This window comes from Lagopus muta, chromosome 4 (assembly GCF_023343835.1).
Source record: "Lagopus muta isolate bLagMut1 chromosome 4, bLagMut1 primary, whole genome shotgun sequence".
Classification (NCBI taxonomy): domain Eukaryota; kingdom Metazoa; phylum Chordata; class Aves; order Galliformes; family Phasianidae; genus Lagopus; species Lagopus muta.
Genome location: NC_064436.1, coordinates 60,956,125 through 60,983,472, shown reverse-complemented (window position 1 = coordinate 60,983,472; position 27,348 = coordinate 60,956,125). Strand labels below are relative to the sequence as shown.

Here is a 27,348-nt window from a genome sequence, read left to right as displayed (position 1 = left end):
AACAGAATTACAACTTATATATATTGCTAGAGATTTCATTTCTGGACAGTAATTAGTATTTTCAAGAATTCTGGGATAATTACATTCTTCAGTAGATGAGTTTGTTGACAAATGACGGATGATGGCTAGGCTGAGGAAACTGATCAAACCAATTTTGAAATATCTAGTTTACTTGATGACGTAGAAGTATTAACACAACATTATTGTATAGTGAGGTCATATATGAACAAGGTCATACAAAGAAAGTCAGTGCTGAATGTTTCTCTACAATGCTTTATTAAATACTTTTCATTCATATACGTATTTATCATTTTCCAATATGTAACTAGACAAAGGTTTTTCTTTACTAACAGCGAAAAAGAATAAAGGCTTTTTTTTCTTTTTTTCTTTTTCTTTTTTTTTTAGTTTAATCTCAAATAACAAGACTGTATATCTTAGAGACAATGAAATGCAGTCCACTATCACAAAAACAGATAATTTCCCCTGGGATGCTAAGATCTCACTCACAGCATGTGCTGTATGAAACAATGCATTCTGCATGCGCCAGCGAGTGCAGGGTTTCTGCAGTTACTTCTGTACTAAGATTACAGTTTTCAAAGATGCTTATAAACTCTTATAACACTGATCAGGAGCTAGATTTATTCTTCTAACATTCAGCTCTGTTGCAAAGGTTCTTGCCTTTTGATAGAAGAAGAGAGACATTTCCCGATCCACAAGGAAGTTGTGGTAGATTATTGCAAGTCTTGTGTAAATCTTCAGTTGAGCTTTCTTATTGCCCAAGTCCATGGCAGCAGCGAGAGCCAATTGGTAATAGCCTGCAGCATCAAAGGGATCCTGAAGTAAAAGAAAGAAAGATAGCACTCCCTGTAGTACAGCTGTGTAAGAGGACACCCAAGCTCAGTTTTAATGCACCAGAAAAATATAGTAACTGAACTTCAGTAAGTTCTCTCACGTTATTATTTAGATTCTAAATGTATAAAAATGATTGAGTAAAATGATATGAAAAACATTACTATGTGTAATCATTTTCCACAGCAGTTTTTAGTGTTTTTTACCTTAAGATCATAGAATATAATGTCTCCTAAATTCAAATACACCTTGACGTAGTACAGAGTTTCCTCCTCAAACTCCAGAGGAGAGGAACAGAGGGACAAAGCCTTTAAATAAAAGTGTTCAGCTAGTTCACAGTGACCCAAATGATGATGGATGGCAGCCAGCCGATGGTAAGCTACTCGTTCATTTAGCTGATTTCCTAATGAGACAAGAATTGGGATAAAAACAAGGAGGCAAGGAAGTCAAATTATCTCAAACCAAGAAATGTCTATAGGGTTTTTTTGTTTTGTTTTGTTTTATATCTACATGGTATTTTATTGAATATAACTAATTGATCCCAATAGATGCATGCCCTAAAGCTATCCTTTCTTTTAAATAGAAATCCCACAAAATTTCTGTATTTCAAACTGCTGCATTTCACCAACACTGGGATTTTCTTAAAAAATAACTATATACATGTATACCTTTCATGTATAGATACATACATACTGTGCATGTTTACAGAAATATATGTAGATTATCTTGAAAATGTAGTAGATAGTAGGATTAGAAACTCCCTTGTCCTTTTCAGTAAAAACTTTTTATCAGAAATTATGTCACAAAAACCAATGATCAGACTGATCAAAATGACACATCTGTGCAGTCACAGAGGAATTAGACCATTCTTAATCAGTTGAACAGTTCTCAAAACTTCAAAGAATATTGCTTTGAAAACAAGCCATGTTGTTTTTAATTACTTTTTCCAAGGTATGCTTGCTAGCAAGGTTACTAGCAAATCTGAAAAGAGCACATTGACACTTGAAAGCCTCTTGGCACACCATTCATGAGTAGTACAACTTGATTGTCAGAAAGCATATTAAATTTGGACTTGGAATCCCAGACTTAATTCTGTGCTGTACCAAAGATTTTCTGTATGATATTAGAGTTTGAAGGGGCAGCAATAAGTTGTTCATTTTTGAAAAGAGGCAAAAATATCAATGATAGCATTATTATGAAATCCTGGCAGTAACTCTGACAGAATTTCTAGAAGAAAACGTTTTTAGAATCCTGCCTTAAATCGAAGGTAACTGTAATATACAGATGTCACTGAAATTGGTCTTACCTAAATTTACACTGAGCATAAGAGATGTTTTTGCATATTCCATACTTTCCTCGTAAACCTTTAGATTCACCAGCAACTCCACCAGTTTATTGCATAATCTGAGTTCAGTGTTTTTGTTGCCAGTCTCAACAGCAAGGGGAAGAGCCCTGTCCTGAAATGCATAAGAGCAGCTTAGGTATTGCAGAACCACAAAATGTGCACTGACAAACTTCCACTGATGGAACGTCAAGCAACTTTTGCTTTTGTTTTACTTTTTGAATATTCTACATCTTAAACCCAAAAGAAGGGTTTGAAGAAATCTATTAACACCAGGGCATAAGATAAGTCTCAGTAAGTTTGTTAAGAGGTTCAGGATTTCCAGAACACCTGTTACAAAGGGGAAAAGCATGTAACTATCAGTGGAGGAAAAAAAAAAATGCACAAACCCTGTAGAAAGGCACTGCTTTCTCCTTTTCCCATTTACCATTAAAAAATATGTCTCCAGCAGCTTCAAACAATTCCATTGTTAAGTTTGGATCTCCTGTGCATAGAGCAGCATCTTGAGCAACCTGAAAATGGAATTAGGTAAAATAAAGTTTTGGTTACTTCTTTGTTTAAAATAAATGAGTGTATATAGATATGAGCAATTGAAAAAAATGATCTTAAAGAGTTAAAGACTCTTCTTGTTAAGATGTAGGAAAAGCTATACTTGTTGACACCATGTTTTGTCTTTTTTGGTACACCCTCTTTTTAAGGAGCTCGATGTTGAAAAGGTACTATAGGAACCAGGGCATGTACATGGGTATGGTCTCCCTTTCTCTGGCAATAGTCTTTTGCTGGCTTGGTCAGCATACACACAAAAACAAACAAAACAGAAACTACACAAGAGCACCAGTAGTGCTGTCAATAATTGCAAAATATTAAATTTGAGATCAAGATTCTCATAGGAATAAATTCACAGAATCACAGAATTGTAGGGGTTGGAAGGGACCTCCTGAGATCATCGAGTCCAACCCCCCTGCCAAAGCAGGTTCCCTACACCAGGTCGCACAGGTCGGCATCCAGGCAGGTCTTGAACATCTCCAGAGAAGGAGACTCCACCACCTCCCTGGGCAGCCTGTTCCAGTGCTCCGTCACCTCACTGTAAAGAAGTTCTTGCACATGTTTGTGCAGAACTTCCTATGCTGCAGTTTCCAGCCGTTTCCCCTTGTCCTGTCTCCACTCACCACTGAAAACAGTCCGGCCTCGCCATTCTGCCCCCCACACCTTAGATATTTATAGACCTGGATCAGGTCCCCTTTCAGCCTTCTTTTCTCAAGGCTGAACAGACCCAGTTCACTCAGCCTTTCTTCATAGGAGAGATGCTCCAGGCCCTTCACCATCTTTGTGGCCCTCCGCTGAACTCTTTCCAAGAGATCCCTGTCTTTTTTGTACTGGGGAGCCCAGAACTGGACACATTATCATTATTACCATTATTATTATCATTATTATTATTAATTATCATTACAAGTTAGATATAGCTAATTGAACAGTTTATATATATTTATATATTTTTTTAAATAAACACAGCTCCATTATCCTGCTGTTCTAAACTAAGTATATACTTCATCAGCATGAAGGATTTTGGGAGAGGAAGCATGTGTGCATCTGCTCTAAAGCAAATGAGTGTTGCCAGGACACTCCAGTACTGATATTGATTATATTGATGGGAAAGGGGACTTACACAGAAAGCATGATGAGTCTTGCATTGGCTTTGTGATTTCTGGTTTTTGAATTGTGTTATATTAATGTAAGTCCAGCTCCTTACTTCAGCTCAATGACAGTGATCCTTTTCAGATTATTTTGGCTTCAGGCACCCTAAGAACTGTTGTACCATATTTTTGGAAGCTGTACATCTAAACAGTGGGTCTCAGTTTATTTTTATTTTATGATCATATTTTTGTTACCACTCAAACATCAAGCACTCAAACAGCCAACACTCAGATCTCATTAGGGTCAAATTCTACGCACGCCCTGTTCTACAAGGCAGCACTCTCCCTTACAGCAGACAAATATTTTTAACCCCTTTACAAAAGCAGGAAGAAATTTACCAAATACCTACACGATTGGCTGGAAGCAATATAGACAATTGTAAGGCTCACATGTACACTGCAGTGTGGCTCTGATAGACACTGGATGATTCTGTATCAGCAGTCACAAGGGCCAGATCACCACTTCAGGCCATCTTACAGCCTGCTAATAGCAACAGAAGTAGCAGCAGTTTTCCTGGGGATGTGGCCCACTAGCCTGCACACTGCAATGATTAGTATCTGTACCTATTAGCATACAGTAAGCATGTACGATATGCTTGCTGTGCTGTTGCAGACCTGGTAGACAAGGGTGTAATAAAATGAAGAATTGCACAGAACACAGAATTTGCATTGAAACAGGCTGTAAAGTTCACCACTCAGAATCTTAATGGAGTCAAGCAACAGATTAAAACGGAACACCACAGGATAACACTCAGACTTTCAGCTGTTAAGCTTAGTACGTAAATGATGGTGTTGTGTTCAGAAGGTCAGTTGGTAAAGTCTCTGGGAGTGTTAAAATTACACACTGTCTTACCATGCTACCTGCAGCATGTCGACGACATGTGCATAACTGTGTTGATAACATACCTGAATATAGAGATCCACAAGCTCATTCTGCCTCAGAATATAATATATTTTTCCTGCCCGTAGCCAAGCATATGCCTCTCTCTCTTTTTTCTGGAGATCTATAAATATTCCAAGGCTTCTTTTGGTATATTCAAGAGCTGATCTGTAAGCCCTGGAATGGGGGAAAAACTATTCATCACAGGGTGACTCTTCAGAATCAGGAAGGTTTGTCTTCATAATTAGAAAAGCTTTATGTTCATGTAAAGGAATATTTCCGCCATTCAGTGCACAACCACAATTTCTCAACTATTCTGTTAGCAATTAGCACCTCAATGCTTCTTTCTTTTGTTTGGTCTATTTTCTTCTAGATCGTTATCAGGTAATAGGGGGGGAAAAAGATCCTCATCTTAAACTCTTGTATAGTTTCTGCTTTTTCTTATAAGACTCAGAAAGAAATAATGTCTGAAATACATATTTTCTAAATATCACCTACGCTATGGCTTGAGCAAGGATCAGACTAATCCACACTTGCACAAAATTTTGAGGTGAGATGCATAGTGAAGCACCCAAATTACAAGACCATTGGTGAGTACACTTTTCTTTAGTTGTAAGGTCATAGCATTCTTAGAAGTGCTCACAGTTCTTGTTGGAAAGACCTGCCAGATTGGCTGAGCTCCAGATTTATTTACTAAATCCTTCCCTATCCATCTTATGATAGACTCCCACTGCCCTGACCCAATTCATTTTCCTCCACAAACAAGACAAGCATTTTAAAATGTACCATAAAAAGCAAAGTTGCTTTCAAGCAGATGGAAGCATATAGTAATCCATAACTCAGAACAGCAGATGGAACAAGTCAGGCTCTATCTAATGTCATACTGAATGCCTGCTATTATTCAGTAGTGTTCTCAGAACCAGTGGTCTTTGGGAACCAGAGTCCTAGCATGTGTAAATTCCATGCACTAGTTGCACACAAAGCAGTAATTTTTTCCACCTATTTTAAATGTTCTACACATTTCAGCTAATTTGAAATCTTGACTGACTCCTTTGTATTCAGTCTTTCTGAAGTATTTATTTATTTCTTTTTGACCAACTATATAATTCAACAGCGGTCAATAAAGCAGAATAATTTGGATATCAATTTGAAAAATTAAAGGTTTCAACTTCAACTACTTAAGGCTAAAATTAGCATCTATTCTGTCTCTCCACAAGTGATAATTATTTTCCTTACCCATAATTAGGTGTACCTCAATATACCTGAAAATTTTCCATTTGAAATAGAAAATGATAAATGATTTTGTGTGATATAGCAAGAAAAGACACAATCTTAAAAAAACTGTTTTTTTTTTTTTTTAAAGAAACTGCTGCATTTCTACAGCACCTCTTAGTTACTGTAGACCCCTGCAACCTGTTTTTTTCTGTAATGATAAGGAAAAAATTAGTATAAACAAGAGCAGGGTAGAAATTTCTGTAGACTGATGCTGTGTAGTTCTGTAAATAGTCTTTCTGTTTACAGAAATTCTGAAAATTTTTTCCTCAAAGAGAAAAACCCCCACAGAGACAACTTAATGTCTGACATGGAATATGCTATTCAGTTTTCCATAGAAAAATTGTCATGTGAACACAAATGAGTTATCCGCCAGCAGTAACCTTAGATATGTTACAGTCATCTGAAGTTGCATAGCAGATAAACTTTTTCAGTCATCTTCTTACATTTTAAAAATAATTTCTCTTTTAAAGTAGTGCTATAATCTCTGCTTAATATCTTGGTTCCTTTAAGAGATAATAGTTACTTTAAAAAATATAATAAATTAAAAAGCAGACCAGAATTCTCCACTACCATAGGAGCCTTCCATTATAGTGAAGTATGTTGGCAAAACAAAGTGAAAAATATTTGTCATATACTACTACTGCAAAGATTGAGATCCTTTACTGTGATATAAAAGTTCAAATCAGGATAAAAACAAAGTTATTCAGCATATCTTACCTTTCTGTTCCTAAAGACAAATAGAGCTGACTAATGGTTTCCAAAATTTGTCCCTCCAGAACTTTATTGGACATCTTTCTAGCTAAAGATAGTTGATACTCATTGTAGATGACACACTGAGCCTCATTGGGAACGACTGTACTGTAGAACTGACACAGCAGTTTAATTGCTTGAAGTTGACCTAGGGGAACAGACACACAACAGTACTATGAATCTCTATTTTAAAATGAAAGTCAAGTTACCTTTAAAATAATTCATTCCTATTGTTTCACAATTTTAGCACAGTCAATGAATAAAAATAGAAGCAATGACAAAAAGATTCCACCAGCAACTTCCTCAACCTCATCAAAATTAACAAAAGCTAGAAGTAACTTTATCTCCAGAATAAAATAAATAATTCATCATTAATATTTAGGGTACCTAAATCACAGTAGCAAAAATGAATATAGCATAGTTCTTCTAAATAGAACTATTTTATGCAAAATTAATTCAGATTACCCTTATTTTCATATATTTAACTTGAGTGTAGTTCTTTTTCTACTACCAATGATATAGCTGTTATCAGTATTACTGAACATAGAAGTGCCTGGATTTATTTTTTTCTTTTTTAAAATTCTTTAGTTGTTTCTTAACACGTACATTTTCTCCATCTCATGATTTCTGACAAACCTAAGAAGCAGCAAAAGAGCAAATAAACATGCATTTATGTCTTCCCCATTATAGAATGGAACAAACGTTCCAATCACTTTGATAGCTGTCAAACAACAGAAAATAAAGCATCATTTAAGGGAAAAAATGTAATACACCCCTATAACAAACACTGCTCCCAAAAGCCCCAGCACTTACTTTCCAGATGACTTATCTCCATTGCAATTAAAAATGCCCATTCATAATAAAACCTTCCTTTTTCTCTTTGAGTTCTACTAACATAATAACGTCCCAACTGAAGGAGAGTTTGAATAAACTCTTGACCACAGTCCACACTTGGAAGTTTGGCAAATAGCTTCACTGCTTTGATATAATAATGCTCTGCCAGCTTACTGGCTGCTGCATGTAGACAGAGTTCTCCAAAATTAGCCATGGAGATAGCTTGGTTATGAGTCATATTGGCTTCTTCAGAAAGACGCAGAGCTTTGTAGCAGCTTTCAGCAGCTTTCTTGGTGTTGTTTGTTCTTTTCAAAGCAATAGCAAGCATGTTATAAGCAACACCTAGCTGTTGAGGATTGCTCCACGAGGAGTCCACAACAGCATTTAAAATGGTTGCTGCCACATCATACTGCCTGTAAAGAACATATAGCCAAGCAAGTGAAACCAAGTAGTTAATAGTTTCCTCTGGCTTAGCAGAAGTATCAGAGTCCAGGGCTTTCATCATGTAAACGATGGCTTTTTCATACTGTTTGTGGTGGCTGTACAGTTTTGCTAAACTAAGATAGATGGTGCTGCATAGTCCTTGATGCTCATTTGTAAATGCAGAGGAAAGTGCTTGTGTGAGGTAAGGTGCAATTTGGGATGGAAGTATTTGTCTGAGTTTTCTCAAGCCATAGAGTTTGGGAGCATTTCTGATGACCAAATCAATCCTTTTCAGGGAATCCATTAGAGTACTTGAGTTCTGGGAAGAGGAGACTTTTATGCAGCTTAACACAATGTGTGGCAAACACTTCTCATCGTAGGACTCTGCTAGTTTGAAATAACAGTTTTTAGATAAGTTGTTCTGTAAACCCAAGTCATTAGACAACAGTTGCAGCCTTTCTAAGAAGGGAAGTGCCTCTTCATGTTGTTTGCGTGCAGTGTAGTGTTTTGCCAGTAAAAAGCATGCCCTAGCCTCTGCATGTTTGTTCTGGCTTAAAATCGTCCTCTTCAGAGCATGCTTTAGAATATCTGACTCCATGTCAGCACTGCAAATGTGGTTGGGAATTCCCATGAGAAGAGATGTAGCCTTGTCAAAAACATGAGAACATTTTTCTTTGTTCTTCTGTGTCAAGTAGATGACTGTTAGATTTGTGTAAAGAGCAATTATAAAGTACAAATCGCTAAATCCTCCAGCTACTGCTCCAAGAGCTTCCTCAAAATAAACCCGAGCTTGGGAAAACTTCACTTTTTTAACACTCAGCCTGCCTAAGAGAAAGCAGAGCCTTGCTAGTGCCCATGACATACCTGCTTTCTTTGCTAATTCCCTTGCTAAGCTAAAAAAACTGAGTAGTTCATCTTCCTCTGAAAAACCATAAAACATGCTATTAATGAATGGATAAGAGAAATCATACAGGTTTTTGAAATCACTCTCATACTCTTTGCTATTTAAGAAGAGCAACAATGACTCAAAGACATCAGATTCTTGACCATTATCTTGATATATGTAGAAGCAAGGTCCTTCGGGTGAAGGAAAGATTTCCTTATGTGAAGAGCTGGCAGAATCCTTTCCTTCTGTAGCTGGCCCTTCTGCCTGTGTGACCTGTAATTTCTTGAACTTCTCCACAAATTCTTCTATCTTGCCATTCTTCTTGCTGGCGGTCACCATGTTAGAATATGGACATAGAATTTCTGAAATTCAAAAATAAATTACAGGTCACTATTTAATGCGTATATACACACACAAAGATCTTGGACCAACAGGACTATCTATCAGTAGAAGACATTATGAAAACACTAGCTGTTAGGAAAGCAGTATGTTAGGGAGACAAATGAAAGCTAGAGAAAAAGAAATCAAGATGTGTCAACAAGTATGGCGGAACAAGTATGGTATGATGGAACAAGTATGGGAAATGGAGGATAAAATGAACCTGCCACGTGTAAACAGGCTGCTTATCAATATGCCCCATCACTAAAATCTCTTCTATTTTAAACTGATCCAAACTACTTTCTGTTTGAGCGTATACTTAAAATATACACTTTTGGCCCATATCTTCTGTTTTCTCTGTGTATTTATGAGAGAAAGAGAGAGAAATCTGTCAGAGAATTACAATTCAGACCAGGTGATAAGCAGGAGGATCACCAGAATCTGGAAATGTCCAAGGTCTGAACTGGAGGCTGGATAAATTACTCAAGGTCTGGGCATGAATGTAGAAAGGATTTAAGGTCTCAAGGAACCTTAAGTGTGAGCACATGAATAAATTATGCTTAAATTTTTCTAGGAAACTAAGACAGATTAGCCAGGGATGATAAAAATCGAGCCAATTGTACTGTTGAAGTCTGAAGCAGGTGCTGCTTTGCTGGTACAGGTTTTCTGCATGCAATTACAATGTGGTAATTGATCTAAATTCTACTGTAGTATTATTGCTGTTATTGTCCAAATTAAAAAAAAAAAAAAAGACATTTTTCAGTTTCCCCATTGTTATCAGGTTGTGATCATAGTGTAAAGCTAACAGCTGAAGACCAACAGTAACTTATTGAAGGTACAGATTTAGAGAGCTTTCCTTAGAACAGTTTCTGGAACTGTTCAGCAGAATCAAATACAAAAATTGGCATTTAGAATAAAGCAATGAATAGTAATAGCTTAGCAGCTAAATGCCAGTTAGAAATAATTCTGCATTCTGAAAGTATCTCCTTTGGGGAACATATTTATGGGGTGTTTTCTAGCAAACTGAAGATCTGCTGGAATTTAAACTATACACTTCCTAGGTGTCTCATAAACAATAATGCGTAGGGTGGTCATAACAGTAAAAAAAAGTTGTACAATTGACAACTGAAGGACAAGGTCAATTGGATAGAAAAGCATCTAATATTTCTAAAAGCCCAAAACATCTTACAGTGAAACCTAGTGAAAAGATAGAGAAGCAATGAGAGAAAAAGAAAGAATGTGGAAAGACATTAGAAAAAGAAAAGCTGGCAAAGATAGCAAAAAATTAGAAATAACATTAATTCTACATTGAAATGGTATGCATATTTATTACCACATTCACACGTTTTCTGAAATTCTTGTTCTTCTAATTGGTCTGTAAGAAAGAAAAAAAGCCGTGCAAGTTACGGTATCTTGGTTCTTTTTCAGCCTTAAATATCCTAAAATAAGACTTCTCAGTTCCTTGTGGTGGAAAAATTGGATGTGTCCTGTAAATTTCCCACATCTGACCCAAGGATAACATACTACAGGACTTGCCCACCCCTACATAGAATTTACTGCTTTCTACATGCTTATCATTGCCACACAACTAACATTACAGAGCACGTTGAGGAGATTTCTGCATACAGCATTAGATTTAAATCTTCAAGTCAAATTGTTCTACATGTAGGATGCATCACTGTTTCACTAAACCTGAATGCATATACTGCCTATTTACAAAGGGGCAATGTAGATACAGTCATTCCCTCCATCTCCAAAATCAGGTACAAAAATACTTAAATATTGCTGACATTTTTTATCAGCACTCAGAAGGAAAAAACATTTTTTTGGTAATTTGTATAGGTAACAATTACAGGCCTTTGTGACTATTCCAACATTTAGATTAAATGTGCCTAAGTATTCTGTTATTTTAAGGAATGCATCTTCCAATTTTGTTTATAGTTCTATAGACCTAGATTTAAGTGTTTAGCATAGCACACCTCTAGAACATTTCAGAATTACTATTTTATGTGGAAAATATTTCTCAAAATATTCCAGTTTCCATACTTCATTATGAGATTATATCCAGTGTCGTGCATACACTGGATGCAATGTAAGTTATACTAAGTTCTTGAAGGGTATCTATACAATCACATAGGCTCACAGAACTAGGTCTATTTAAGCTGATAGAAAGCCATTTTACTAGATTGTCAGACTCACCTCTCGTTGACTATTTACTTCTGGATCTCTTTTCTCTAAATGCTTTCCTGAGTTTTCTGCCCAAACGTCACAGATATTTACAATAGTAATTGTATCTTAATGCTCTGAATGTCCAGTTGAGGAAGGGCTTGTAAATAAATATGTCGCATTAACTAATAGAGATATTTACTCAGGTCATTCTTGCTTTCAGTAAATCAAGTTATGCTGACCAACTGAACAGTTTAAAAGAAAAAAGGTGGTAAAGATGGCAGTTTTAAGGATTAGGAAAGAGACGAGATGTAGCAAATCTCTATTAAGCTCAGAAGACAGTTTTAGTACCTAGTAGAGATCTAAAGTTTTTCTTCCAGGTTTTTCTTTTGAAAGAGGAAGGTAAGAAATAGAGTTGTTTTGTACACTGACATGAATTGTGCTCTGCAGCTGAGGTGTGGCATGTGGTTATTGTCTGCATGCACACAGACATGCAAAATCCAGCTAGTGCGTGAGTCAAACCTTCAGCACTGGCTCATTTCATATTGGGACCTATGGGCTCTTCAGATGGCACTAATGAAGATAAACCTGTAAGATATTTGGCAAATGTATACATGACCACAGACCAAACTGTGGCAGAGTAAGAAAGTGCTGCTCGTGATCAGCTCAGGGAGACAGGTCTGTTAGATTGCCCTACATTAAGTCCGTAAAGAGGAAGCCTTAGTTGTCTCAACTACATTATGTGAAGCATGAGTGCTTAGAGAAATGGTGCAGCTAAAAATGTTATTTCTTTTGCTATGTCTTTGATAGTTAAATAAAACATGAAGAGGTGTATGTTTGCATTAGCTGTCAATAATCATGCCACCTTTCCTAAGAAAAACATGAAGCAGACAATATTTAGCTGAGTGTGCTGTCTTGTCTAATGCACCACCCTGACATTTGAATGCTTGAAGATCACTTCAACAGCAACATTTGGAAGCCCTGCTGTTTGATTCACTTGAAAATGGACAAAAGAGGATTGTAAATGCTCTGCAGGGAAGTCATGCATCAACAGGAAAGTAGCAAAGATTATTTGAATGCCATCTCTGTGATCAAACAGAATGCCAACATATTTCAGAGTAGCTAAATGGCTGGAACTTCATTAAAAGAGAAAAAGTTACTTATAGTGTGGATGGAGGAACTTCACATATAACTAGTATAGTGAAAATGAGCAAAACTCACACTTACCTATTCTATACACAGAACAAACATCTGTTATAGAGGTTTGTTTCAACAAATGTATCACTTCTTCAACATTTTTTTCTTTTGGAAAGAAAGATAACTCTTCTGCTTTAAGAAAATCCAGGTCCACTCTAACAAAGAAAGGAGCAAATCAGAGAACAGATTTGGTTTGAGTAACTCACTGTGGCATTGAAGTTTGATTTTGCTGGAGATATTTAATGCATGATTTGCAGGTTCTGTTCTGCTCAGTAGTGGTAATGGTAATCATACTTATGCAGATGGGGTCTCCTAGACCCCATTTAAGGGCTGACTGCCACTGGGGAAGGATCTCTTTCTAGAGATTCCTCCTGTTGGAGTTTTCTACCGTGAAACGAGGACATGGGTGAACATTTCATTTTTTATTGTCTCTTTCCACCACAATAAACTTTTCAACTATAAACCTGTAAAAACCATCCTAACCATGCCACTCTTCTAATTGTACATTTGTTAATCATACACTAAGCCTCTTTCGTTTTCTGAGTTATGTCACTTACTTATTTCCAGGTAAATCCAGCTTAACGTGACTTGTCTTTACAAAGCCTACGTGGCCAGTAAACAAATGTCTTCCAACAAACCATTCCATGCATTCAATTAAATAGCCAAGGATCTCAATTTTGTCCCCTTCCTGGAAACTAATCTCTTCAGGCACAGCACTATCATAATTCATCACAGCTAGACAGGATCCTGTTGCTGTGTAATAAAGAGATAGACAAATAACATTTGCAGTAGATACAGTAATTTAGCAATGCATTTAATAGAATAGCAACTTAACAGAGAAATGCATTTAGCAAAAGACCTTCCTGGAATCTCTCAGTTGTACATCCAGCACAGCAAGATTTGAAGTGTCTGAAGATGATAAATTTTGTTTGAGCAATTAAAATTGTGGATAGCACAATATAAAACTCACAATGGCTATTTCCCAGCCATTAGATGGCAAGGTCTAAAATCTTTTCAAAATGATAACCTATTCCATCATGAATGACAGTAGGAATTTCTTTAAGTCCCTTTTCTTGAGGGAAGCACTAGCATTTGAACTAACTTATAAAATCAGTATTAGATAAAATGCAGTTATATACCAGTCCATGCAGTATTGAGATGGACATATATGGCAGAAAATAACCCGTATTTACTCTCTAACCTGAGCCCACTTGCATGAGTTTTATTTCTCTGGCAGTATTAGATGAAGCAGTACATGTGAAAAGGGCACAAAAATTACATCAGTGAATATTCTTATTTTAAAGTTTATTTTCAAATCTACAGAGGCAAATTGCTCTTTTCTACTTTGCATGTCTGCTTTACACAATATTTAGGACAAAAAAAAAAAGAGAAGCCTTCAGAGTTTAAACTCAAATTAGATGTGTCTAACCATATAGTTTGTAAAACTCCTTTGTCATAGGCAGAGATTTATGCCCTCACTAATTTGACTACAATGCAATTTGAAAGCTTTTTTCCCATCCTAATACAACAAAAAAAAGATACTGAACACTTGAGAGGGTGGCCTAATGAAAGCATAGAGTAAGTTAACTTTCTAAAATGCTGAAATGCTGATGTTTATTGGAACATCTTACCAAGTTGTCTGATGGATTTAGATTCAGTTTTGTATGTAACATCGATGGGATCAGAATATACTTTAAGAAACCACCTGAAAGTAGAAAGTGTAGTGTGTATGAAATGTTTAACTAGAAGTTGCAACAGCAGCAGTGATATTTTAAGTCCATTTAAAAACAAGATTCACCTCTCCCAATCAGTATCTTTCAATTTCAACACTGTAAACTTCATATACAGCTATATTTTGAGTAATAACAACTTAGAGTGATAGTAGTTCAAAGGTGTAGTTTTTTTTACTTGCAAGGAAAAAAAAAAAGGTTGTATCCAACCTAATAGAATGGAAACCACCTTCATTAAATGCTGCACTACAGGCATCTGAAACTAATTTCTGTTACTTAGCATGGAAGAAAATAGAGCATTTGTTCTCCTTGTTAATGGAAAAGGGATGTTCCAGAACAAGCTGCCATTAGAGACACCTCTGTCTCGGAGTAGGGGCATGCATATGAAACATATATATATACATATATGTTATATGTGTTATATGTTATATATATAAAATAGTTGAGTCAGGTACCTACTGATGAAAAGGGATCAAAGGCTCCAGAGAAACATCAGACAGCATAGTCATGTCACCATCCACAGATCCATCTGCTACACCAGCAGTAAGAGTCCCAGCCTCAAAGTAAGTGTTTATTTTGCAGTCTGTAGCCATTATTTTTCTTACCATATTGTCAGGACATAGAACAAAAAATGCCCCTAAAAAGAAAGCAGAGTAGCAGATGCCATTTATGTAATGTTTTTCTGTCATACAAGCTTTACAACTTGCTTCAAGAACAGCATTCAATTAAAGACGGAAAATCTGAGATTTCACAGGTATTTTCTTTCCAGTTGTTTGAGAGATTTTCATGCATTTCTGTCTAGTTTCTGTTTAGGTACAATAACATCCTATGAAGCACAGAATCCTCTACCACCTTCTTTTTGCAATATTTTACAGCAGATTACCTGGATCTATGCATTTACATTCTCTAAAGGATACAAGAACTGTTTCTATTACATTGATTGACAACATATCTACCCCAGCATTCTGCTTCACAGTAGCATCAGATCTGTGATCAGAGCTGTTTAGGAAAAGCATATGAGCCTGGCAACTATCTGTAATCTCTTTCATGTCTACAGGGTCTAGCATAATATTAAGTAAATTGAAATGCACATCCCTATCTAACCCTTTGGGCATCCAATTCATGGACCAGTTGTACATGATTTTCATTAATCCTCCTTCGATTCTACTGAGTTCCTTCTGTGTTTGTTCCTTTCTCTCTATGTTTCTATTACATACGTTAAAAAGATTTAAATTTCAACTTCAGTAACAAAGTGAGTGTCAAGATTTGCTTGTAGGATTTTAAAGAAAGATGCTTCTCACAAATTAACCTTCGCACAAAGAGTCCTCCTTACCTTCTTGTACTAGCAGACTTCTGTACATTAAATTTAATGATTTTTCATTTATACAAACTTCAATGCCTGTTTCTTCCTCCTCTTGAGAATACAGCCAGAAAGATTGATCTAGGAATAAGTTTTCCATGCAGTGATTTACAAAACCTAGGGGGAAAAAAACTTAAGACTTTGTTTTCCTTGCAATATTGCTATATTATACAAGAAAACAACTTTCAGAAAGACTGAGACTGGGATATGCATCCATATGACATTACTTTTTCTTAACCCATAATACATAACTCTTGTTACTACATAATGGCATAATTTCATTCTTTGAGTTTCATGCATTACAGCTACTTTGGGTGCTTAGCTGTCACACATTACATCTGAACATTACAGAAATTCTTTGTGCCTACTATTGCTGAAGTAACAGACCATATCCTTATAGGAGTTCCCCATAGTTCAGCCATATTTGAAAGATTTAGGATTAAACAGAGGTAATCACTAGCAAGCTTTGAACAACAGGTGCTTAGCATCTTGTATGAACAGGTAACCGAAAATAATTTCAAAATACAATCCCTCATAAAACTGTTGCCCAAATCAGCTGTGCCAATTTAAGCAGCTAGTGTGCCTCAATATCAGATTCCTGAAGTTTCTTCAGGACAGAGACGATGTTGAGTTAAATAAATCACAACAGTGCTTGATCTTGGAAACCAGATCTCCTTATATTAGGACTCAAGGCTTTCAAAATTATATCACAGTTACAGGAAAATATGGGATGGTTGTAATAATTAGCATGTGGTAGTTGGTAAATTACTTAAAGGATTTGAAACATTAGCTAATAGTTTGAGTCTAAAGTTACAATGAATAGGAAGGATGAGCAGTCACTGAAGTGCTATTCTGAAGTTTGGAGGATGACATTTGTTACCTGGCACTGGGACAAAGGCAGGGTCTCTCTGAGGTGGGGGATGTCTCTGCCTTAGCACCAGTACCAAGTTCAAGCACATTATTTACCAATATTAGGAGTTAATATTTCAAAGAATTTTAAAGTACTCTTCAGCAGGTTCCCAGTCAAACAGAAATTCTGTATAGAGGAATAAAAAAGCACATTGGTATGGGGAAATAACTTTACCCAATGAGTAGTAAGTTCGAAACTTCCATATTTCTTCAAAAGTTTTAAATGTTACCACTATTAGATCTTGATCACTGTGAATAGAGAGCAATCTAGCAGAGAGCTCCTAAAGAAAAATATCAAAAAGCAACATTTTAATGATAGTTTTACCAGAGTTGAGCACAATTTCTCACTAGTTAACACATTTATATAGAACATATTAAGAAGGTTTAAACAAGTCATCCAGGATTTTGCCTATGTAAGATATCTGTTCTTCCACACATACATACAACGTACAGCCAACCAAATTTGAATTTGATTTATTCTTAACAGTTATACCAACAATTCCAGTGGAGTTAATTTACAGAGAAAGTAGGACTGACTGAGACTAAAAGCCTCTCTGGTTCAGATCTGCTTCTGTACAGTGGCCAATATTCTCTATATGGAGCATGAAAGCCAGGCAAGCATCCAGTGTTACTTTCCAAGAATACCCTCCTACCCTAGAGCAATTTGCAGCTTAGGGATTGCTTTTGCCAAAAGTAAGGGCAATAACAGTAAATAGCAGAAGGGATTCTTTGTTGTTGTTGCTGTTATTATTGACATTTAAAAACATCTAAGTCATCTGAGCTTAACTTTTAGGCTTCATAGCCTAAATATTTTAGATCTGCATCATCCTTCTGCAGAACGCCTCAGAGTTCTGTATGCATATTAAAACACGCACATCTTTTGTTATATTTGTTATGTCTTTGAACTTGCTACGTGTAGCATGGGTCCTGTGGTACCGTAGACAAGGGACAGTCATTCCCTAGTTCACTCTTTCCACGTGTTAAGACTAATGAAATGCATTTGAATGCTACTTTTAAAAATATGCATTAACATCCTTTCCTCCTCATTTGTAAGAGTGAGACATTAAGTTGTGAATTTAACTAAGATGAGTGATGATGATTGTTATAATGTTGAATTTTATGAGGTGAGAACAATATCAACATTCAAATAAGTGCAAAAATTGTATATTTGAACATATGTTCTAGACAAAGACTGTTAACATACAAACTAACCGCACATTAGCTGCTTAAAAAATGGGCCTCTCTGATGAAATTGGATGTTATCTTTCAGAAAAATAGAACTGTCCAAATTTGACTCAAGTATCTGAAGCAGCACCTCAGAATTCAGACACACAGCTGACTGGTGTCGTTTTACTGTATCATTTTCCACTGCTGTATCTTTGATTGAGGCTCATCACAAAATTGAAGTACATTCACATAAAAAAAAAAAAAAGTGAATTTTTAAAAAAAAAAAAAGAAGAAACCAATTTGGAATCTACAAAAAGTTCTATCAAACACTTCGTTATCTACAAAAAAAAAAAACAAAAAAACAAAAAACAACAAACAAACCACAGAGCTTGATCCACTCTTTATAAGTTAAATATTTTAAAGATCTCCAAATTAATTCTGATTAATCTGTATATTTGTAATTCACACAACATGAACGGATGTAAATAGTAACTCCTTTTTGAAAATAAATGTCCACCTCAAGCCTCTTCTGAAAGGCATGTCTCATCACTGCTTTGATCTTGTGAATACTTCACCAGATTAAATATTAACAAGAGCCTGAAATCTATTAATAAATTGCCAACACATACTAAAATATCTCTGCCTCAAGGGCTCCACGCACTGCTGAATATCAAAACAACATTCTAAGGAAACATCATTATAAATCTTGCTTCCTTTAAAGTCCTTTTCCCAAGTCTATTTCTAATATGGCCACAACTCTAGTCTATGTGTATGCTCTTTCCTTCCCTTTCCTACCCCTCTCCTTTCCTCCATCTCCTCCTAAACAAAAGCAGGAGCAGAGCAGCAGGAGTACAGGCTGTTTTCACAGCCACAAAATCAGCAGGCTGGTGACAGAGGGTTCATGGAAAATCACATAGAAACAAATACATCTAAGATAGTCATAAAGTCATAACTAATTAAGATCTCAGTGGTGGGCTTCCTAGGGATGGAGTCTAGGACAGGGAAAAAGAACACCAACGGTCAAATTGTATCAACCTACTATTTCCATTGGGAGGAAAAAGGAGACTTTAAACAGTATTTCTAGCAAACCTCGTTGGTTTTACACAACAGGGCTTCTATATAAAAGGAAATCAAAGACAGTAATAAAAAATGGCTAACCCTCTTCTGTGCAATTTCAACCTATAGCTTTCTAGCATTAGGAAGCCCAATATTTATACTATTCTCCTTCAGACTTCCTCTTGGGCTTAGCTGTGTTCTTTCCAGGTAAATTACACACCAAATGACTGTATGCAACTGGAAACTGTAGTGAAGAGCCAGTATGAGGGCAGATCAATAAAGCAGACAAAAACTGTTTCCTGTGATGCAACTCAAAGAAAATAAAATTGGTTAAAACCTTTACATATCTTATTTAGCTGGGCTTATTTTGCATAAATTCAATGCTACCACCTCTTTCAGTGATTTGATATTTCTAATGATGATTTGGGGAAGCAAAAGGAAATTCTGATCATTCAGATTCAAGCATACATCAGTGAGATGGAAACTGAACCCAAGCAACAAACAGATGAGTTCAGCAGCACAGAGCCGTGTTCTCTGAATGAAAATACCTGCCAATTCCAAAACAATTCACTTACACTGAAAACTGCTGTGACTTCCCTGCTGTCATTTTCCAGAAGACGGAGCTGTCCTCTGAGCTGCCTCTGGAGTCTGGGATCAGGACATCCATTCTTGCGTCTCACCATCGTTAGCTTCAAGGAGATATCTGGAGAAGAATATCCAAAGTGCTAAAGTTTGGTCATGAAGAATCAGATTTGTACAACCAGAAAATCCCTCCAAAATCAAGTAGTCTATGTTAAGAAACGTTTTTATAACTTCAGAAGCAAACACACAGAAAATTGAGCTGCTGTATGGGCTGACATTTTTTTTCTTCATTTTTGTTATCCGGTAGAAATAATGATCTAGCACAAAGCATAAGATTTTTCTCAGTTTTGTATTAGAGTATACTTATGTATTAGAATAAACTACACAAAGGATCTGCAAGCCTGTAGGAAACTTGTAAAACAACTGTCAAACTTGGGGATGGAGAAGAGAGAAGAGGAAAAAAAAAAGTCAAGCAGATTGTTAATTTATCAAAAACAGACAGCTCTGTGGACATCAAGAACATGCCTAGATTTCCAAATTTCCTGTGCATATTTTTTAACTTGAGGCAAACATACTATTTACTAGAATCACAGGGGGGAAAAAAAGGCCACTGTATATTACAACAATTTTTAATGCTAATTTTAAGTTCATTAATTTAATGTGATGTGTCAGATCACCCCTACTACTTCAGAAGATAAACCAAGCATGGGAAAAAGCTGTTTCTCAGCTAAGCTTGTTGAGCAGTACAAACCAAGATAAAGGAAAAACTAAGTGCATTAGTACAGGTTAGGGTCTGACTTGATGAAAAAGAGCTCTGCAGAAAAGGTCCTGGGTGTTCTGGTGGACAACAGGTTGGCCACGAGCCAGCAGTGTGCCTTTGCCACCAAGAAGGCCAATGGTATCCTGGGGAGGAATAAAAAGAATGTGGCCAGAGCTTCAGGATTGAGATCCTCTCCCTCTGCTCTGCCCTGGTGAGGCCACATTTAGAATACTGCTTCTAGTTCTGGGTTCCCCAGTTCAAGACAGACGTGGATCTCCTAGAAACAGTTCAGTGGAAGGCAAAAAAGATGATGAGGGGCCTGGAATATCTCCCATGTGAGGAACGGCTAAGAGATCTGGGACTGTTAAGCCTGGAGAAGACTGAGAGAGGATCTTATCAATGCTTATAAATATGTATTAGTGCATGAGTCCAGAGAATGGGGCCAGGCTTTTTTTCCAGTAGTGTCCAGCAACAGGTCAAGAAGGAACAGACAAATTAGAACACAAGGAGTTCCATCTGAACATAGGAAAGATCATCTTTACTTTGAGGATGGCAGAGCTGTTACTGAATTACTTTTCTCTTTTTATGAGAAATTCTCAACAAATTTTATATGAAAGTTCCATTACTTCATCGATGCCGATGAAATGTCAAAGCTGGAGGAAAGACAATTGCAAGCACTGTTTATTTAGTTGTTTCAAGAAAAGCAATGAGAAAGCCTTGTAAGATATAAAGGAAGATTTCTTACCAGTTGGAAAATTCTCAGCTTGACCAAGTAGGGTTCTGGAACTGACATTCATACATTTTTCATTTTGTGGATAATCTATTATGATAAATAAATGAACAGTTAAGTTGCATTTTCAAAATCCACATAAAAATAAATCACACTGTCATTTGACACACTGGAAAAGTACTAGCACAGTTTTTTTTTTCCCCACTTCCTGCTGTAAAGTTCCCTATAGATATGAAAAGTATCTGAAGATCAGGTTGAGGTTGGACTTGAGGATATTTTCCAACCTGAGCTATTCTACGATACTACGATCATTTTTCTCATACCAAGTAATTAAATCTTGATTTTATCGTTTTAATGTGAAGTTTCAAGATAACAGAGAATTGATGGAAAGAAAAACTGACATCCAGTTTGAGAAAGAACAAGATTCAGACATCATTTTTCTCTTCATTTACACCTATACTAAGTGGTGACCACTTAAGCTTCAGTGCTATGAATAGACAAAAGTATTGCTTATAAAGAAATTGGTATATATATCCTAAAAATTTTTCTTCTGCTCTGCTTTAAAAAAATGCTTCTAATATAATTGGGTGCAAAAATATATTCCTTTTCAAAGCATTTGTTGATGTTATGTGGACAAAGACAAAAAACTAAGAATACATATGCACAGCATTTTTTTGCTTTAGAAAAAAAGCCATAGAATAATCAAATTTAAGGCTAGTTATTGAACTATTTCTGTATATTGTCTGCCCAAATTGAGTTTCAATGTAGATCATTTAATACACCACCTTGTTCAGCATTCGAGAAATACAGCAATTTGTTTTGTTGCATTTCACAGCTGTAGATGCTCAGCAGAAAAAACATGACAGCTTTCTGCTTGCTCAGAGCAAGAAATGTTTAAAAAATAAATAAAAATCCATCAATTTAAACGCAAAGAAAAGTCAAGAGCAGAGTAACCAGGCAGGGTAAGATGGAGGTTTTACCCATTTGTTCTTGCAGTGCGTCTGTCTTGTCTCCGCCCCTGGCAGCGCTCACTTTAGCACTGGTTGCCTCGCATATCCAGCCAGGCACACACCTTCCCTGCTCTGTTTCTTTCCTCTCAAGGTTGCTGTCTTGCTTTCCCTCTAGACTAGGAGCAGGGATCCCCACCTCCATGGTGGCTTTAGAGCTGAGCACAGACACACTGCCTCCAGCTGCAGAACTCGACATTATTTGCAATTCCTTACAGTGATCCAATAAACATTATCAGCAATCTGAGGAGGGAAAAAAATCATTACATGCATTAAAAACAATCTCACTATACATGCACATATTCAAGAGCTTTCCATCTCCTGTGGGAGTTATTTTTCATTATAATATATATTGTTATTTCTCAGCCCACCAGGATTGATAACTCATCCTATTAAGTAACAAAAGAGAAAAAACAGAATAAAGGAAGGAATATAAATCAGAAAATGTAATTAATATGACAGCAGTAGTGCATTTTTGCAAGGGACATTTGATCTGGAATCAGCTATTCAAGATGACAAGGAAGGAAAGAAGTGCTTGGAAACAGCAGCTGGCTGAAAAGCTCTTCTGCTGCTGCTAGAATCTGAAGAAACAATACAATGAGAAAAAGGAAAGAGTGCTTCCCAAAGCCAGCTGTTAGGAAACAGCTTGTAATAGATATCCAAGTTTCAGTTGTAGGCAATCTGAAGTGTTTATAGATGTCATATCATCACTGTTATACCTTCATTTTAATCAGGGCAAGATATTTTACCTTGCTGACACCTTGGAAGTAGGCTTGCATAACAGCAACAATGCAAGTCCTGAAGTGTACTTGTGCCCTATGATAATTATTTATTCCTGGCCAGCTTTAAGGCAAAGCCTCCAAGGGGAGCATCATTCACATTAACAAAGGTAATGCAGGGGAAAAGCATTATTTTCTAAAGGTGACAAGAATGGACACTGCATGCTTGACTGAAACAAGCAGACTGAAGCTAGTTAAATAATGAATCCTCTGGAGGAATTCAGTGTAGGAAGTCTGGTACACAAGCATTTGAATTTTTCCTTGCAGTAAATCAGCACTGATCCACTGCAGCCCAAGGCTGCCTGGCAGCAACACTGTTACTGGCATGAACACTAAGAAAAAGGAATAGAAATGAATGTGGAGCACAACTTGCAAGCTTCCATGCTCCCTTTACAAGGTGCAGACTTGAAACATTCTGCAGGTCACAGTTCTTGGGTACTAGCTACTTGAGTTTCAGAAAAGTGTAACTAGACATCATTGAGTGCATCTGCAAAAGCTTTGACTTTTGAAGACTGTCACCCACTGACACTGAGGTTCATTTTCTCAGTAGATCATCCTGTACCTTTTTGATTTTCTGTTAGTTCTGTCACTTCAACTCAAACCCAAATTGCTCTGTGCTTATTCTAGCCATACTTGTTAACAAGCTACTGTCATAATAAGTATACTGAGCTTGTAATCTTTGTGAAATTTCCACTGCTATTTGTTTTCCAGCAGAAATTGGTTAAAAATTAAGTTGATAATGGAAAGCTGCTTTTCCAGAACACAGATCAGTAAGCTGTGTGATCTCACATCCTTTTATGATCTATTCCCAAACCAGTATGGAAATTTCTCCCTTCTCTTTCAGTAATATAATGAGATATCTTAAAGCTTGTTGCTCTAGCTTTCTCTTTCAAACAAAGATCTTCCAACACTTCTGTCCCTAACAAGTGCCATGACTTAAGTCTCTAAATCTAAAAAAATTGATTGGCCCATATGACCAATGGAATCAGCCTCCAGCTGTATGCCAAGCCAGGTTGAAATGCAGGACAAGGCAGGGATGCGTTTGCACAGCTTTGACTCCATTCTACAGTAACTTCTGTCTTCTGCCTGAGAGACTGTATGGTGGTAAGGGTAACATAGGTCAATTCAGAATCCTGTTTATAGAAGACAATGCTGCAAAGGTAAGAACAAGTGGAAGTTTTGAATGAATCAAGATGGATATGATCTGCTTAAGAAGTTATAGCATCTTAGAATCTAGGCCAACAGAAAAAAAAAAAAAACAAAAAACAAACAAACAAAAAAAAAACAATAGAAGAAAGAAAAGCCAAATGATGAGCTCTGAGCAATGTTTTCTTGTGTCTTTTCCAAAATACACAGAATGAAAATTATGATCTCAAAAATATTTGACAGCTATACTCTGCTCAACAGTTTCTTTTCCCATCTTTAATGTTCATCTTAGCCAATGGCCACCCAACTTGTGCACCTCCATATAAGTACTGAGAACAAGATAGTAAATAGCCTCCCTAAAGCTGGACAATCTCTACGCATCTACATTTATCTTAAGGGATACAAATCTAGTCCTAAATGAGGAAAATGTCACTGAACTTTGCATTGTGTCTCTGTCCTTTAACATCATAGAAAAAGGTGAACAATAACTACCCAAAGGAGCAAAATTATAACATTAATGGCTGAGGTGATAGGTTCCTGTCCATTATCAGATATTTTTAACACTAGTTGAAAGATTCAGAAACAAAGCACAGGAAAATATAAAACCACTCTAAGATTTAGAAAACATTGATCTTCAGAGCTTGTGTCACTCACAGAGATTTCTTATAAGTGTGTAATGCTAACTTCTACCATTGTTGCTACAGGAAACTAGCTTTCCATTGATACAAGTAATTGATTAAAGTTTTTTTTTCTGGTACCTTGAATAGTTAGTTTGTCCTTTATAACTAGTTCCAACTATCTATACTTGAGTGCACTGACAAAATATTCTATTTACGAGAATTTCATTTAGAGAAAATGATCATCTGCTGCTCTTTGAGGCTCAACTGAGAAATTAATATTTATGAAGGATGTTGGCCAAAGAAAGCTAATGAACTTTCCATTTTTTCAAATCAACCTCTGTTCAAAAGGTGCACACACAGGCTGGGCTTATGAGGCTCCCAAGGACATTCTGCCTTCCCCTCCTCCTCTCACCAAGCACAGCAGCTGGAAAGTCCTGCCTTCAGCTGTTCTCAAACACAGTTCTTCTTTTCCCTACTGGAAGTTAAATAGAAGATTTGTATTATCATGCTCTCTTACTCTGTTGCTGCTTCCTTTTCTTCAAATGTCTGTATCTATTTTCAAAATAGCATATCGTGACCATTTCCGTTTCCCTGATTGTGAAAGTTGAGGGCTTTTCCTTCATTTTTGCTGTTATAATAGGAATTGTGGATGACAGGAACACTATTTATCACTGCAGTTATCTTCTAACTAAAGCAAGTTGAAGAAAAACTAATAACATCTGCTGAAAATCTTCTGTTTGTGTCTTTAAAGATGTCTTTCTAAGTATGAGAAAGGTACTGAGTATATGAATTAGGTGATATTGGAAGTTTTTCCCAAAATCCACACACAATGCAGTATTTCCTTTTCATTGATCACCTGCCCTTTCAGCGGCTCAAGACAAATTTTCTCACGCCTAACTTCAGGTTGCTAGTACTAATCATAATCATTTTAGTTTTACAGAGTTGAGAATCAGGGACTATTTGCTGATATATGGGAGTGCTGTAGAAGTGAGAAATAGCTAAAGAATCCAGAAGTCAATGTAAAGTTGAATCAGTTTATCCCAAGAGGACAACTCAGGCACACTGGGAACCTCATGGACGGTACAGCACTGCCATCACTGTTCCTCTTGTGCATCTTTAAGGCAAAGGAGCAACTGCTATTGCCTGCCCCTCTCCAGCTCACCTGAGCTCCAGCTGATCGCAGACAATTGTTCTACATTAACAGTCTCCAGCCTCTTCTGCACCTGATGCAACAGAGCACCAGCAGCCCCAACTTATCTCATACTGTGCTGCATTCCTCTGGCACTGCAGGCCAAATGAGCCTGCTAGTGAAATCTTATTATCCTCAAATGAAGCACATTCAACTGTATTTACATCCTTGATCTCGTTGCTCTGCTTTGTCTCCTGTATGCTCTGTGCATATTCACACAATGCCTCAGACTTGTAGTAGTAATATGGTCTAAGTCATTTTTCAATCTGATACACAAGTAGTTTTTTTACTATTCCTTCTTCTGTTTCTGCTAACCCAATCTTACCTCATGTCTTCTCTATTAGGCTAAAAATATCTTACAACTAACACCATTATGAACTTCATCCTTGGAGTAAGCCTTGATCTGCTTGAAATTCAGTCATAGGCATGAATTAAAAACAGAACTCATACTATGGGCTGTATAAGCAACACTTAAAACAGCAAGCTTTCTTCCTTCACTGTTACACAGAAAAGTAAAGCAAATCTGTCACATGGACTTAGAGATCTGAGTGCCCTCCAAAACTGGAAGACAGACTTCTTTATCATGGAAGTAACTTCAGTTTACTAAGAATTGATAACTAAACTATGTTGCAAACAGTATCACTGCTCATGTTTAGTCTATAAACAAGTCCCAGCAAGCTTCAAGTCTGAAAACAGATTCCCTCAGGAGTTTTAACCCTCTCATGATTCATTTTCTTCATACTGCAGTAGTGCTGAAACATACTTTCCACCCACACTTCAGATATGAATGCTCAGTATATCCAAAATCTGAGTTTTGATACTATAAACTCAGAACTAATATTGCTGACTAAAAATACACAAGTTTTTGGATAATTCAAATGAAAAATAAGATTATTTTTAGAAAACTATAGAAGACATCTATGCATCTCAGCACTTTACTCTGAGTGCTAGATGGGACAGTTTGGCCTGTGGCAGGAGGAACACTTATATCACAGAACAGAAGCCCAGCTCCTAAAGTACTGCCAAAAACAGCACAGGAGCCCCCAGCAGATTCTCATAGCCGTGAGAGATCACATACATATGTTTTTGAATCATTTCATTATTGGTAAAAGAGAGGATCAAGATATCAAGATTATCCCCCTCAAGTGGCTGTAATTCTGAAACAGTGATGGTAAACCTACGATCAAATACTAGACCACAGTACCTATATAACAGCAAGACATACGTGTAGACAGAACACAGGAGTTCTCCTACCTTTTCCACGTCCAACTTGCCCGTAAACAGCAGGCAGCTCTGTGCATTCCTCAGCTCTGCGCAGCGCTGACTCCAGCACAGCTCTTCCTGTTTGACCTTCTTATCTTTCCTGTTGATTGCACAGCCCAGCTGGGATGTGGTAAGTACAAAAAGTTGTCTATTAACTGATACGGTTAATTGAAAAACTTGTTTGGGGGGGAAAGACAACAACAAAAAACTTTCAAGAGCAGGAAATTGAGCTACTAAAGTTCATCATGCAAAGCAAAAATGTATCAAATGTGCTGGAAGGCTCAGTCACTTATGCCTGCTTTTCAAAGCAATAAGTCATTTTGGCATTTTGCATTAGCTACTAAAAGGTTTCATGGGACATATCCAAGCCATTGTG

General features: G+C 36.7%; 1 protein-coding gene across 2 annotated transcripts; it reads right to left on the bottom strand.

Annotated features, from left to right (window-relative positions):
- Positions 1–253: 253 nt before the first annotated feature.
- SH3TC1 (SH3 domain and tetratricopeptide repeats 1) lies at positions 254–27,093 on the bottom strand. 2 transcript variants are annotated; one of them, XM_048943512.1, is made up of 18 exons: positions 26,964–27,093; positions 21,949–22,218; positions 20,984–21,058; positions 19,472–19,599; positions 16,849–16,954; positions 15,738–15,881; positions 14,864–15,041; positions 14,306–14,379; positions 13,232–13,427; positions 12,705–12,829; positions 10,645–10,686; positions 7,604–9,295; positions 6,758–6,938; positions 4,792–4,942; positions 2,581–2,703; positions 2,156–2,306; positions 1,056–1,252; positions 254–834 (listed from the first exon to the last, which is right to left on the bottom strand). In XM_048943512.1, exons 2-18 carry the CDS (start codon positions 22,172–22,174, stop codon positions 604–606), a joined length of 4,020 nt encoding a protein of 1,339 aa, XP_048799469.1. In that variant the 5' UTR covers positions 22,175–22,218; positions 26,964–27,093; the 3' UTR covers positions 254–603. The 2 variants fall into 2 exon arrangements, with proteins under 2 accessions (XP_048799469.1, XP_048799470.1); XM_048943513.1 differs by lacking the exon at positions 1,056–1,252 and having other exon boundaries at positions 717–834; positions 26,964–27,092.
- Between the last annotated feature and the right edge of the window lie 255 nt (positions 27,094–27,348).